This window comes from Chionomys nivalis, chromosome 3 (assembly GCF_950005125.1).
Source record: "Chionomys nivalis chromosome 3, mChiNiv1.1, whole genome shotgun sequence".
NCBI lineage: Eukaryota > Metazoa > Chordata > Mammalia > Rodentia > Cricetidae > Chionomys > Chionomys nivalis.
This window is the reverse complement of record NC_080088.1, coordinates 79321496-79335740: the sequence shown is the minus strand read 5'-3', so window position 1 is coordinate 79335740 and position 14245 is coordinate 79321496. Positions and strand designations below refer to the sequence as shown.

At 48.0% G+C, this 14245-nt stretch overlaps 1 protein-coding gene across 1 annotated transcript in view; it reads right to left on the bottom strand.

The window, feature by feature from the left end:
• Fbn3 (fibrillin 3) overlaps positions 1 to 10751 on the bottom strand; it is a 68172-nt gene extending 57421 nt beyond the window's left edge. The window contains 7 exon segments of the mRNA XM_057764684.1: positions 2747 to 2872; positions 3193 to 3390; positions 8219 to 8314; positions 8885 to 8983; positions 9156 to 9254; positions 10368 to 10450; positions 10552 to 10751. Of these exon segments, the coding sequence (XP_057620667.1) occupies positions 2747 to 2872; positions 3193 to 3390; positions 8219 to 8314; positions 8885 to 8983; positions 9156 to 9254; positions 10368 to 10450; positions 10552 to 10751 (901 nt within the window).
• Between the last annotated feature and the right edge of the window lie 3494 nt (positions 10752 to 14245).

The window sequence follows — 14245 nt, the reverse complement described above, 5'->3', positions numbered from 1 at the left end:
GTTCCTGAAAATATTAGCTGGTGTCCTTTGGTTGAGAAACTCCTCCCACCAGCAGAGAGGGCTGCTGGCAGCTGGCTCTGTCCAACATTATGCTGGAAAGTCATGCCAATTTTTCCCCCTGTGTACCTGGGGACTTCCCAGGTGTGTGTGTGTGTGTGTGTGAGAGAGAGAGAGAGAGAGAGAAAGAGAGAGAGAGAGAGAGAGAGAGAGAGAGAGAGAGAGAGAGAGAGAGAGAGAGACGGCCACTCAGAAGAGATCTGTTCAGACGAGAAGACAACACTCTGATTCAAGGTTACCCAGATATTAGATTTGGTTGAATGTGGGGAACCAGATTCTCTAACCACACAGGGTCTGACAAGCAGCTGTCTCTCCAGTATGGAAGAAAGAGACCGAATATTGAGAATTTTAATGTAAACTACAGCTGTCAATGATTTAAACACCCTCGCTGACAGGTGCTCCTGCCTCAACCTCCCCAGGGTACTCCTTATATCCAATGTATGTACTGAGCATACTGTGTACCAGTCATCTACAAATCATGTCAACTTCTGTCTCACTACATTTTGTATGTATGTAATGAACATGTATAAGCAATGTATGTACTGAGCACACCTGTGTACCAGTCATCTACAAATCATTTCAACTTTTGTTTCACTACATCTTGCTATGCTTATTCTCTTTTTCTCCCTCTCTCCCTTTCCCCACCTCCCCAGAGTGCCCGTAAACTCATTCTGTAGTCAAGGGTTACCTTGAACTTCTGATCATCCTGTGTCCACTTGGCGTGCTAGAATTGACAGGTCTGCACCACTATGACTCCTGTACATAGTGCAGAAGCTGGAACCCAGGGTTTCTTGCAAGCTACCTAAACATTCTATCAACTGAACCATATCCCCAGCTCTATCACTGTCTATCCTCAAAAACAACCATTCAAGATTGGTATGACTACTATCCCCATTTTATAGATGGGGAAACTGAGGCACAATAAGATTTTTTTTTAAAAAAAAAGTCAGTTGAGTAAAATCACATAGTCTTAGAACAGCTCAGCTAGAAATAAAAACTCAGGATTGAGGGGCTAGAGAGATGGTTTGGCAGAGGACCCAGGTTCAGTTGCCAACATCCACATGGTGGGTCACAATTGTCTGTAATTCTAGTCCTAAGGGATCTAATGCACTCTTCTGACCTCCTCAGGCATCATATATGCATATGATATAGAGACATACATGCAGGCAAACACACACACGCACGCACCAAACAAACATGCCTAGGACCAAATCAAAGCCCATGTTCAGAGACAATTGGATTCTGTAGCTGGATCAGTCCCTTGAAATCCAGAGGACATGTTGGTCTTCTGGCAGAAGACCTCCTAATATGGCTATGAAGGACCCTGGAGGTGGAGACTGGACAAATTCCAATACAATATTCTTAGTTCTGTCTTATACAGGCCTAGCCTGAGGGGTTAGAGGTGATGCTGAGAATGGGCCATACCTCCTTCTCTTTCCTGCAAACAGAATCCTGTCCATTCTCCACTTTCATTTCCATCCATATTCCTAGGCAGCCTTGTGGACCCCCCCACGTTATCTAGATTTGGAAGCTCATGACACCTGTGTGTGAGGTAGAACCACTCTTGACTGGCTGAAGTGTGGCGGACTGCATTGGAGATCCAGACAAGGGGCACTTTCAAACCTCATGTGGGTCTGGGCAGCTGGATGTAGGCATTTCTGTTATGGACTTGTTGAGTCTATCCAAGCCAACCTTGCTTCTCTGAGCCCCAGTCTCTTCTTTTCAAAAAAATTGAAGGGGTAGTGAGAAAAGTTCCTAAAAGATTAGGGGCACAGAGGGGCTAATGGGCAGAAGGGCATAGACATGAATGAAGGAAGACAGCAAAGGTAAAGACTTAAGGGTCAGAAGGGGTCCAAGTTGAAAGCTGGGAGGGGAATCATTTTGCCCACTGTTGAAAGCTACAGGGTCAGAGGAGTAACAGAGATTGAAGCTAGATCACTGGGGGGCACAGAAATGAAGGTTAGCGGGTATAGAAAGACATAAAGATCAAGACTGGAGGATTAGAGGTTGGCAAAAGGATGGATACCAGAGGGAATTTGGGGGGCATAGAGTTGGAGGCTATGGGAGGTTACAAAGATGACACAACAGGGTGGGGGAGGTGTGGTGGGAACAGAAGTTAAGGACAAAGTGTGATATTAGGGTAAACATGTCCATCAACCCAAAAGGACATAGAACCAGAGAAACAAACAGGCATAGTGGAGGCATGTTTGTTTTTAGGAAGATAGGGAACAGAAGAATCAAGAGACTGAGTTGGGAGACCAGAGAGCTAAAGGACATAGAAAAAGAGGGTCAAAAGGACCCCCAGACCAGAGTCAGTGAGAGCATAGATGCTGGGAAGACAATTGCTAGATGGGAGGAAGCAAGGGCCCAGAGAGGCAGGGGATCATTGTATAGTGACCAGAGTGATGGTCTTGGGGTCAGGGAGAGGTATTTTAACAGTGTGTCCCTCTTCAGCCCCTTGGCCCATCTCAGCCAGGCAGTGAGCTCCATCCAGGTTTCTGAGTAAGCCTCGTGATAGGTGCACACATAGCTCCCAATGTGTTTGTGCAGCCACCCCCAGAGCAGGGCCCGGATACACTAAGACACTCAATCAGATCTGCACGGGTAGACAGGGTCGGAGCCAGGCTCCCCATCAGCCTAATCCCTCTATCCTTCTGCAGGGAGCCAAGGTAACACACACATACCCTACCTTCACATTTGGCGCCTCTGATATTGAACTGGTGTCCAGCAGGACAGCGGCATTTGAAGGAGCCCACTGTATTGAGACAGCTGCCGCCCTGGCACAGGCCCGAGATGACCTGGCACTCATCCACATCTGCAGGAATAAAGTCCAGGAAGGGAGTCAGAGAGAAGAACCAACTTGTGGTGCATGCGTGTGTGTGTGGTATGTATGTGTGTGGTGTGTGTGTGTGTGTGTAATGTATGTGTGTGTAATGTATGTTTCTGTGGTGTCTATGTATGTGTGGTGTCTGTGTGTGGTTTGTATGTGTGTGTGGTGTGTATGTGTGTGTGGTGTGTGTGTGGTGTGTGTGTGTGGCATGTGTGTATGGTATGTATGTGTGTGTGTTGGGGGAATCTCCATTCAGCTCTGGCTACCTAGGGGCTCCATTCTCCCTTGCTTACCCCACAACTCACCTTGGCAGGCTCCTGTGTGAACATTTGGGGTAAAGCCTCGGCGGCAGGGGTGTGGCTGTACAGGGCAGAGCTGGCAGGGAAGTCCCCAGGCATGGCCCACAGTGGCACAACAGAGAGCTTTGGTGCACATAAGACCTGTCAGCTGGTGCTGGCACCCCTCAGGACTCACATGGGGGTAGCAGGGCCCCATCTGGAAGTCTGTGGACAGACAGACACAGGCATCTGACTTTGAACTGTCTCTGTCCCACTTTTCTCTGCAGGTGTCCAGGCCTCTATACCAACATATCTGGCCTTTTCTTTCCGATGAGCCTTTCAACTTCCCCTTTCGGAGAGGATGCCTTTTCTACCTAACAAACTCCTATTGATCCTTCAAAATATTCGGTACCTTCACACAATAACCTCCAGGAGAGAATCTTCAGATCTTCTCAGACTTGGTTTCTCTCACCCTGCCTTTAAGCAGAGACCACGGATACCTGGCAGGAGAGCCTGTCTCACGTCTGAGTGCACACTGGGCCAGGATGAATCTCCTCTTGGCTTCCATGACACCATGTCCCTGAACCCTCAAACCTAGTACGAGGGAGCTGCTTCAGTTTTCCCAAGTGCAGTGCCCAGGGTCCATTTGTGACTGCTTGGCTTCTCCTACCCTTCAGATGGTTCCAATAATAGGGCTGGCATAAGGCCAAGGACAGCCCCTCCCAGAATAAACCAACCACTTTCCTTTCCTGGCTCCTTATGAAGGTCATCAGAGGTAGCTTGGTACCCAGCCCTCCTGGGCCTTTGATACCCACCACCTGCCCTGGCTCCCTTCTCCCTTCCCCTCCCACACTGACCTACACTCTTCTCATCTCCCAGTGGTATTCCATTTTTTCCCCTCTGTTGGTTGAATGTTTCCAAAGACATCATTCCATAACCCAGGTATACGTCCTACAGCCCCTCCAGCTTCCAATTCATGACAAGTCTCTCTTTATAAACTGACTCTTGCCACCATCAATAACCTCAGCCCCTCACTGGGGGATTCTAGGTGGGTGCCCTCAGGCTGAGTCTCATCTGTAGCCCCTTTCTGGGAGATGGTAGGCCAGTGCTCACCAGTGAGTCACTCCTCAGACCTCTTTATTACTCTTAGAAACAGTAAAACTAGGCAGCTCAAGCTACAACAGTAGCTTCTCCCTGGCTGCCATCTCCCACAATAGGAATCAATCTCAGGGCCCCCGATGTCCATCACCTTTAGGTTCTTCGTCTACACAAGTCACTCTGATAGCTTCTGTGTATAAAAATCATTCCCAAAAAGTCCTAGAGAACCCGGAACAGCCTTTCTACGCCCACGACCATCCCCATTGCCTCTGTGACCACTGGAGTCTTGGCCCTGACTCTTCCTGGAGAGGTGAGCTTCTGGGTTCCTAGCTGGAGGAGGACCCTGCTTTCTAGACCCTAGACCCCGGGAGGCACATCCTGTGCCCCACCCCCACCCAGAGAAGCTCCAGAGACCTGGGAGCAGCCTCCCCCCACCTGTAACAATTCCCCACCACATCCATGACCATCAGAGCCTTGGTCATGACTACACCTGGAGAGAAGACCCCAGAGCTGCATCAGTGACCACGAGAGGCAAGGCCTTGTCTGCACCTGGAGGAAGAGTGACTCCTGAAGCCACAGGCCCCACCTGCACCCATTCGAGGAAGAGATGGATAGACAACAGGGTAAGAATACATTTGACAACATTAAGAGCAACATGGCGCCACCAGAAACTAGTGGTTCTACACCAGCAAGGCCTGTACATCTCAATGAAGGAGAAGCAGACGAACGACCTTGAACATAACTTTATGAAGATGATGGAGGCCCTCAAAGAGGAAATGAAAAATTCCCTTAAAGAAATGGAGGAAAAGACAAAAAAAATTAGAAGAAATCAACAAATCCCTTAAAGAAAGCAAAGAAAACCAAGAAAAAAACAATCAAATAGGTGAAAAAAATGGTTCAAGACTTGAAGACTGAAATAGAGGCAATAAAAAAAATACAAACTGAGGTAATTCTGGAAATGGAAAATCTGGGTAAATGATCAGGAACTACAGATGCAAGCATAATCAACAGAATACAAGAAATGGAAGAGAGAATCTCAGGCATTGAAGATACAGTAGAGGAAACAGATCCATCAGTCAAAGAACATGTTAAATTCAGCAAATTTTTAACACAAAATATCCAGGAGATCTGGGACACCATAAAAAGACCAAACCTAAAAATAATAGGAATAGAAGAAGAAGTCCAGCTCAAAGGCACAGAAAATATATCCAAAAAAATCATAGAAAAACTTTTCCAACCTAAAGAAGGACATGCCTATGAAAGTACAATAAGCTTACAGTACACCAAATAGACTGCACCAAAAAAAAAAAAAAAGAATTCCCCTCACCACATAATAATCAAAACACTAAACATAGAGAATAAAGAAAGAATATTAAGAGCTGTAAAGGAAAAAGGTCAAGTAACATATAAAGGCAGATCTAACAGAATTACACCCGACTTCCCAATGGAAACTCTGAAAGTCAGAAGATCCTGGATAGACGTTCTGTAGACACTAAGAGACACAGATGCCAGGCCAGACTACTATACCTAGCAAGGCTTTCAATCACCATAGAGGGAAAAACATGACAAAACCAGATTTAAACAATGCTTTTCCATAAATCCAGCACTACAGAAAGTACTAGAAGAAAAACTCCAACCCAATGAACTTAGCTACATCTACAAAAATACAAGCAGTAGATAATCCCACACCAGTAAAACCCAAAGAAGGGAAACACACACACAATACCACCACCACCAAAACCAAAAATAACAAGAACAGTCACTGGCCATTAATATTTTTTAATATCAAAGGTCTCATTTCGCCTATAAAAGATATAGGCTAACAGAATGGATACAAAACAGGATCCTTCCACTGTATACAAGAAAGACACCTCAACTTCAAAGTCAGACATTACCTCAGAGTAAAGGGTTAGGAAAAGACTTTCCAATCAAATAGACCTACAAACTGGTGTAGCTATCCTAATATCTAACAAAATAGACCTCAAACTAAAATTAATCAAATGATATGGAGAAGGATGCTTCAAATTCATCACAGGGAAAATCCATCAAGATGAAGTCTCATTTCTGAACATCTGTGCCCCAAATACAAGAGTACTCACATATGTAAAAGAAACATTACTAAAGCTTAACTCACACATTAAACCCCACACACTAATAGTGGGAGACTTCAATATCCCACTTTCACCACTGGACAGGACTGACAGATAGAAACTTAACAGAGAAATAAGGAACTAACAGATGTTATGACTCAAATTTTAAAAGACATTTATAGAATATTCTACCCAGATACCAAAGAGTATACCTTCTTCTTAGCACCACATGGAACCTTCTCTAAAGAAGGGAGGAAGGAAGGAAAGATTTCCCTTTTCCTCATGGGGCTGGAAAGACGGTTCAACCATTAAAAGCATCTCCTGTTCTTGCTTCAATCCCTAGCACCCATACGAAGCAGCTCACAATCACCTGTCTGTAACTCCAGCTCCAGGGGATCTGAGGCCTTCTCCTGGTCTCTATGGACACCTGCCTTCATGTGCGCATACTCTCCCACACACGTAACTTTAAAATAGTAAACTGAACCTTTTTTAAAATAAAAGGTAGAAAGGGGACCTGGTGAGATGATGGCTGAGCTAGTAAGGGTGGATGCTACCAAGTCTGACCTCCTGAGTTTGCTCTCAGACCCACAGGATGAGAGGTGAGAACCAACTCTGCAAGCTGTCCACTCACCTCCGCACTTTGCCAAAGTATTTATTTCCTCATCATCTTGCAAGTAAGTAAATATGATTTTAAAAATTAAGCAGAAAGAGGTCTATGGGCATGGCTAACTGTTAATCATGGTCCTACAGTTCTTCAGTGAGGGGCTGGGAAGTGGTTCGAGGGTAGAGTCCCTCCTAGAATCCCCTAGTGAGGGGCTGTGGCTGGAAGTGTGGTTCAATTGAGTGCCTGTTTAGTTCTCAAATAAGACCTGAGCTCAGTCACTAGTAACAGAGACAGAGATGGTGAGGTGGTGGTGGCGGGGCGAGGTTTCGGTAAAGAGGTGTGCCCATTCCCTATGGATCATTTCAGAGCCAGGGTTCGGGTGAGTAAGGTGGCACACGCCTGGGATCCTAGGTGTTCAAGAGTCTGAGGCAGGAGGATCAAGGGTAAGCTTGATGTGAACCTGGACTGAATAATGAAATCGAAGCCTACCCGGGTGACTCAGTGTGACCTGTCTCAGGAAGTTAAGATTCTGGCTTGGGAGGTGACTCAGGGAGGAAATGTACTGCCACCAAACGTGATGACTTGAGTTTGCTCCCCAAACCCTGCATTGTGGAAGGACAGAACTGACTCCTGCAAGTTGTCCTCTGACCTCCACACACATGGTAGCACGAGCACACACACAAATTAATAAATGTATCAAATTATTTAAAAGTAAAACCTTTCCAAGATTCAGCAGAGAGGTCTCTTTCCCCAGAAAGTCCTCTCTCACTCCATGGCTCATGAGTCTCTGCCCTTTATATCCCCTTCGTCATGGCAATTGATCCCAAAGTCAGTGTTTTCTTCTTCCAATTCCCAAACCAATACAAACTCTTTTTTTTTTCTAAGCAGAGGAGCTAATTTAATTAATATTTTTATTCCATGTGTATTGGTGTTTTGCCTGCATATATGTGAGGGTGTCTGATCTGATCCTGGAGTTACAGACAGTTGTCAGGTGGGTGCTGGGAATGGAACCCAGGTACTCTGGAAGGGCAGCAAGTGCTCCTAATCGTTGAGCTATCTCTCCATCTGACCCCCCCAACCCCCAACGCAAATTCTTTCGAAGTAGGCCAATGAGCAATAATTGCTACGCAAAGTGGATGAGCAAAGGAAGGCCATTGTCCTCAGACTGCCCTGGAAGGAGCGAAGCAGCCATCTGTCTGCACTTGGAACCCAGCCATGTCTTGCTCACTGCCCATTTTCCTCCCCGAATTCTTCTCAGTACCTCTCTCACACTGAGGCCCCATGAATCCATAGACACACGCACAGAGGTTTGGCCCGATGCAGCGTCCCCCGTTACGGCAGCCGTGGACACAGATGGCTGTGGACAGACAGGGGAGGACTACTGAAGATTTCCTGGAAGCAGAGGGGGCTGGGACCTAAGTAGCCTTTTTTTATCCAAGGATCCCGCCATCTGGACCAGGGGAGTAAGACTGACTAATGAGCGATGGTTTGGTCAGTAACATGCTTGCCGTGTAAACATGAGAATCTGAGCTTAGATCCTCATCACCCATGGGAAAGTCACGAGCAATGGTGTTCTATAATTCCCTTGCCGGGGAGCCAGAGGCAGATGGATATCTGAAAGCTCACTGGCCAGGTAGCCTAACTGAATAGGTGAGCTCCAGGTTCAATAAGAGACCCTGTCTCTGAAAATAAGGTGGAGAACAATTGACGGAGATACCTAACATCGATCTTCATATGCATACATACACACATGCTGGCATACATACATGCACGCACATCTGCACAAACACCTGCCCCGCCCCCCCGGCTTGTGCAGCTGTAACAACGAGCCTGACACCTTTGATCTCTGATCAAAGTGAACAAGTGATGAACAGATCCATTTCCTGGGATTCTATGGGTAAGTGAGGGCAGCAATGGGGGTACTCACGTTGTCCACACACAGTGCCCGTGTAGCCTTTGTGGCACAGACAGGATTCCCCTCGGCAGCTGCCCCCATTCATGCAGCTCATGCTACACCCCAGTGATGCTATGGATCAGGAAAAACATACAGTAAGGGGAAGATGTTCCAGGAAAGCTTGACCAGGCCCTCTACTTGGCTTGGCTCTTATCCTTCAACAAAACCAACCTGGGCTCTTAGTAGTGGCATTCAGATGCCCAGAGTCTTCTCTTCCTTCTTCAAGAGGCCATTGATCACTCACCTCTACTTATGCCACAGCTGGGGGCCAGGGTCCCATCCATACAGGTACACAGGTTGGGCTGGGAGCAGAAGCCATTGCCACAGGCATGCCTGCAGACAGCTGGAAAGGCAGAGCATACAGCAACAAAATCAGGACCCATGGCCTTAGTGATTTCTCATTAGGTAGAGGCACTTGCTGCACAAGCCTGGTGATCTGACCTCCACTCACCAGTGTAGGCGGAATGGAAGAAGAGAACTGACTTCACATAATTGGTCTCTGACATCCATATGTGTATCATGGTAAGTGTGCCTCCACACACTCACATGCACACACACAGTACTAACTAACTAACTAAATACTACCCAGCAAAATGTGGTAGTGTACCTATATCAGCCCAACACTTGGGAGGGAAGGGAGCAGGAATGGAGGGGGAATGCTGAAGGATGGGAGAGAGAAAGGACATAAGTCCCATGTCATCCTCACTCCAAAGATTCCCAGGCCACCAGAAGCGTAACGGTGAACCAGTTGGTCTTCCCCAGATCTAGCTCTGCTCATACCCTGAATAATGGCAAATAAACCCCAACTGAGTCTCTATCTAGGCTGAGAAGGTGCTGTGACCTTCAGCTCCAGGATTTTGCTACATCATCAGGAGAGATGATGTGGGCATGAAGGGCTAACTTCAGGGCACAGAGACTGGAGTGGTGAGGACCCTGATTCAGAGTCTGGAGACAGAGAAGCTAGAGTTGGGGGAGAGAGTGTGAGATTGACATAAAGACAGTATGAAGCCCGAAGAACCATGGGACAGACAAGAAGACAGGAAAGCCAGACAGAAATGACAAAATGTGAGGACAAAGGAAATGAATGCAGGGTGGGTGAGACGATTCAGAAGGTAAAGGCACTCGCTCCCAAGTCTGATGACGTTTTGATCCTCAAGACCTACATGATCGAAGGTGAGAATGGACTACTGTCAACTGCTCTCATGTACACCATGGCATGCTTCACCCACCCAACAAAATAAATGAAATACATATTTTTAAAAAAGAGATAAATGAATGCACCAAGTCACAACGGAGTCTAAGGACAAAAGCATGGGACATTAGTGAGGCTCACCCAGCAGCCCTGAGCTAAGTTCCAACTTCATATGTAGACAAGGCTGGGATTGCTGACAGGTAGCTGGGAGGACCCCCAAGCATCCCTTGCCTGTACCCTTCATCTCCACTCTTCAACACTCACGGACAACACACTGATTCCTGCCAGGCAGAGTCCTCCAGCCAGGGCAGCAGTAGGCATGAAAGCGGGAACCACAGACATTAGGCCTTTGGGAGAAAGTGGGTGATGTAGCTACCTGTCCCCTTATCCCAGCATAGCCCTTCCCTGCCCGCACCCCAGGTACTTTCAGCATTCCAGATACACACACCCCTGCAAAATGATGGCAGGCCTGCCACGCCTTCGCACACGGTCTGGACTCGCAGATTCCAGGGTCCCATCCCAGTAGCCTTGACCATTTTCCATGCACGATAGAACCACCCAGGCCAGCAGAATCTGAGCTGGAGGACCCCAGGCTGTAAGGAAGCCTCCAGGTTCTCTCCTTGCCCAACATGGGCCTTCCAGAGTCATGATGTGTTTTTGGAGGCTGCAAGGAGCAAGCAGAGTCAGCTGCCAAGTGAACTACACAGTGAAGGGGCACCCCACAGAATGGACAGCAGTGAGGAGCCTGCCTGGGAAGACACTAGTTCTGCCTTGGGAGAGCAGGGGAACAACCACGGCAGACTTTTTGAAAGGTCTGATTTTAGTGTGTTTGTCATGTGTGCATACACATGTGCCTGTGGAGGCCACCAGGCAACGTCTACTGTTATTCTCAGGAGCTGTCACATTGTTTTCTGAGACTGGACTTCTCCCTGGAGTGGAATTCACCAAGTAGGCTAGGCTGGTTGGTGAATGAGCCCTAGGATCCTTCTGTCTACACATGCTCAGGGCTATTTAAGTGGGTCCTAGGCGATCAAACACAAGCCTTCAAGTTTACAAAGCAGGGGTTTTACTGACTGAGCTATCTCCTAGCCTCAGGATATGATATTTCACAGGTGAAGCCACTATAGATAATGATTGTGGCAAAAAAAAAAGTGCAGAGTGGGAGAAAGGGAAGGTGGTTCTTGGTTGTGCATCAAGGGCAATGAAGAACTCTTGAAATATTTTTGGTGAGAGACACATATGAGCTTGGAGTGAAGAAGGGATGTGGGGCCCAGCAAAACCTGGGCAGGGAGATGGCAGGGCCAGATGACAGGGGTTGATAACAAGGAATAATAGAGAACTCAAACAATCAACAAGAGTAGGTGGGGAGTCCAGAGGAGGAAGGAAGATTGAGGAGACCCCCAGAATTCTGGCTAGGAGGGTTGAGAGAAGCGGTGGTTAAAGACTGGGAATATGGTTTGGGCTTGCCTTGCAACATGGAGATCTGAATTTTACCTCCCAGAACACCCCATCCATGTAAAATGACCAAGCATCATGGGGTTCTCTTTCTCTCTCTCTTCCTCTCTCAAATACTTTGTTTTATTTTATGTGTGTGGTTATTTTTGCCTTCATATATGCCTGAGCACTATGTAAGTGCCCAAGGGAGCCTGAAGAGGGCATTTGATCCCCTGAAACTGGAGTGTAGTTATTTTAAGTCTCCATATGGATGCTGGGAATTGACCCCAGGTCCTCTGAAAGATCAACAAATGCCTCCGAGCCACCCACTCCAGTCCCACGGGACATGCTCTTATTCCAGCGCTGGGGAAGAAGAGGCAGGCAGATCCTTGGCTCACTGCCTAGTCCGTCTAGTCTACTTGGTGAGTTTCAGGTCAGTGAGAGACCCTGTCTCAGGAATCAAGGTGATGGTGCCTGAGGAACAGAACCTGAGGTTGACCTCTGACCTCCACACACATGTGTGCACCCACACATGTATGTACATCACACATTTCAAACTTAAATAAGTGGCTAAGTCAAAGGAGGCAGCTGGGCATTCTGACAACATTTGCATCTTGTTCACTTTGGACAAAGCAAGACTATCACATGGTTAGTGAGAAGATGCAAGGTCCAGCCATCTCCTCCTCCCAGAACGGTTGACTCTATCCTTGGCTGGGAAGAATGAGTGTGGGAGCAGGTCAAGGCGATTTCCCAAAAGAGTCGGTTGGGCTGGTGAGAAGGCTCAGCCCAGTAAAGGCACTTGAGGACTTAAGTTTGATTCACATGGACTCACATGGTGGAGGGAGAGATCCAAATCCCACAAGCTGTTCCCTGACCTCCACACACGCTTCCTCCCCCGCCCCAGCCCTGCCCCACTCCGAGTCCCATAAACTAAATACATTTCTAAACTGTAAGAAAATCAGTGTGTTATGTTTCTTTTGTAAAAGGTTTGGATGGAGACCGGGGATGTAATTCAGTTGGCAGAGTGCTTCTCCAGCATGCATGAAACCCTAGGTTTGATGCCCGGGGCCAGCTCTGGTGTGGTGGTGTGTACATATAATAACACCTTGTGGAAAAGTAGAGGCAAGAAGATAGTGAGTTTAAGGCCTTCTGGGATACATAGCAAGACCCTGTCCCATAAACAGTTTGCAGAGTGAAAAGTCTGGGCCTTTGAGGAGAAGCGAAAGTTTGACCTGGTGTTCCCAAGCTTTTGTTAACTTAAAGCAGTGGTTCTCAACCTTCCTAATGTATTAACTGTATTAATACTTTAATACAGTTCCTGGTGTTGTGATGACCCCATCCAAGAATTATTGTCATTGCTACTTCATAACTGTAATTTTGCTATTGTTCTGAATTGTAATGTAAATATTTCTGGAGATAGTTTGTTAAAGGGGGTGGCGACCCACAGGTTGAGACACTCTGACTTAAAGGCACGATCAGGCAGGGGAAGAGGACAGGGACACTTGTCTTACTTCCAGGGGATCTGATTAACATGGCCAACTCACCCGACCCTCCCACACTCCCAAGCTCTGAAAGTTAGGTCCCCAAGATTAGTTGCATGAGTTAAGTTGCTTCAAAGGCAAGCGGAACTTGGACGGGAAGATGTGCCCCCCTCGCCGCTCGCTGCAGCTTCCTCTGCTGCCTCAGCGAAGAACGAGGAGTCCCAGGAAAGAGGCACCCCTGAGAATGCTTGGGCAGCGACCTCCAGTCACCATTGTCAAAGCTACAACACCTTGTGGGATCCTCAGGGTGGTGCTTCGCTCCGCCCTCACCTGCAGATCAGACACTGGAAGCTCAGGTCCTGCGGAGTACGGGGTTTCCCGGCGGGCGTCCTATGAGCGCGCCCAGTGGATAGTGGAGAGGGGAAGGGGGCTGGGCCAGGGGCTGCCTGGCTGCAGACAAAGGAATCCCCACTCCGTCGTCGCGGCCAACCGACCTCCCTCTGCTACTGCTGGACACCCCCCCCCCCCCGCTTCCTCCGCGTTCCCGGCGGTCACTCTTTCACAGGCCCGCCTTTCCCTACCTGAGGGTGCTGCTCGAAGAGGCAGCTGACAAGATGCGCGAGCCAAGGGGACCCCAGGAGCAGCAAGGCAAAAGCCTGGGAGGGTTGAGCCGCCTCGTGCCTAGCTCCGAATTGAGGGCGGGAGGGGTTTGGGGGAGGGTGCGGTTGCACCTCTCAGCCTGGGCGGGGAGAATTGAGAGAGGCTGAGGCTGGGGGAAGGCCTGAAGCTGGCTTGCAACTCCAAGGAGTTGCAGAGAGGCAAGGGGTTCCTGGAACTACTGACCTCCTAGGGGTCACGTTTACAATGGAGTTAGGGGTGGTCCTGAGGTGGGGCAGGGGTGTGCGGGGGTGATCAGAAGGTAGTAGGCACAGGGAGGCCCCAAGACTTACCTGGGAGGTCTCCCCTGTTCCTGCTGGGGCAAGGATAATTGTAGGTATGGTAATTCACCTGTGCATTAGTCAGGGTTCTCTAGAGAAATAAAACTGATAAAATACACATATACACATACATACATACAAGCTGTGGTCCAGCTGTTCAACAATGGCTGTCTAAGTTCATAGGAAAGTCCAAGAATCCAGTAGTTGTTCAGTCCTGAGGCTGCCTCTCTCCGCTGGTCTTCAGTAGAAGATCAGAATCCCAAAGCAGGAGATTCTAATGCCATGGAAG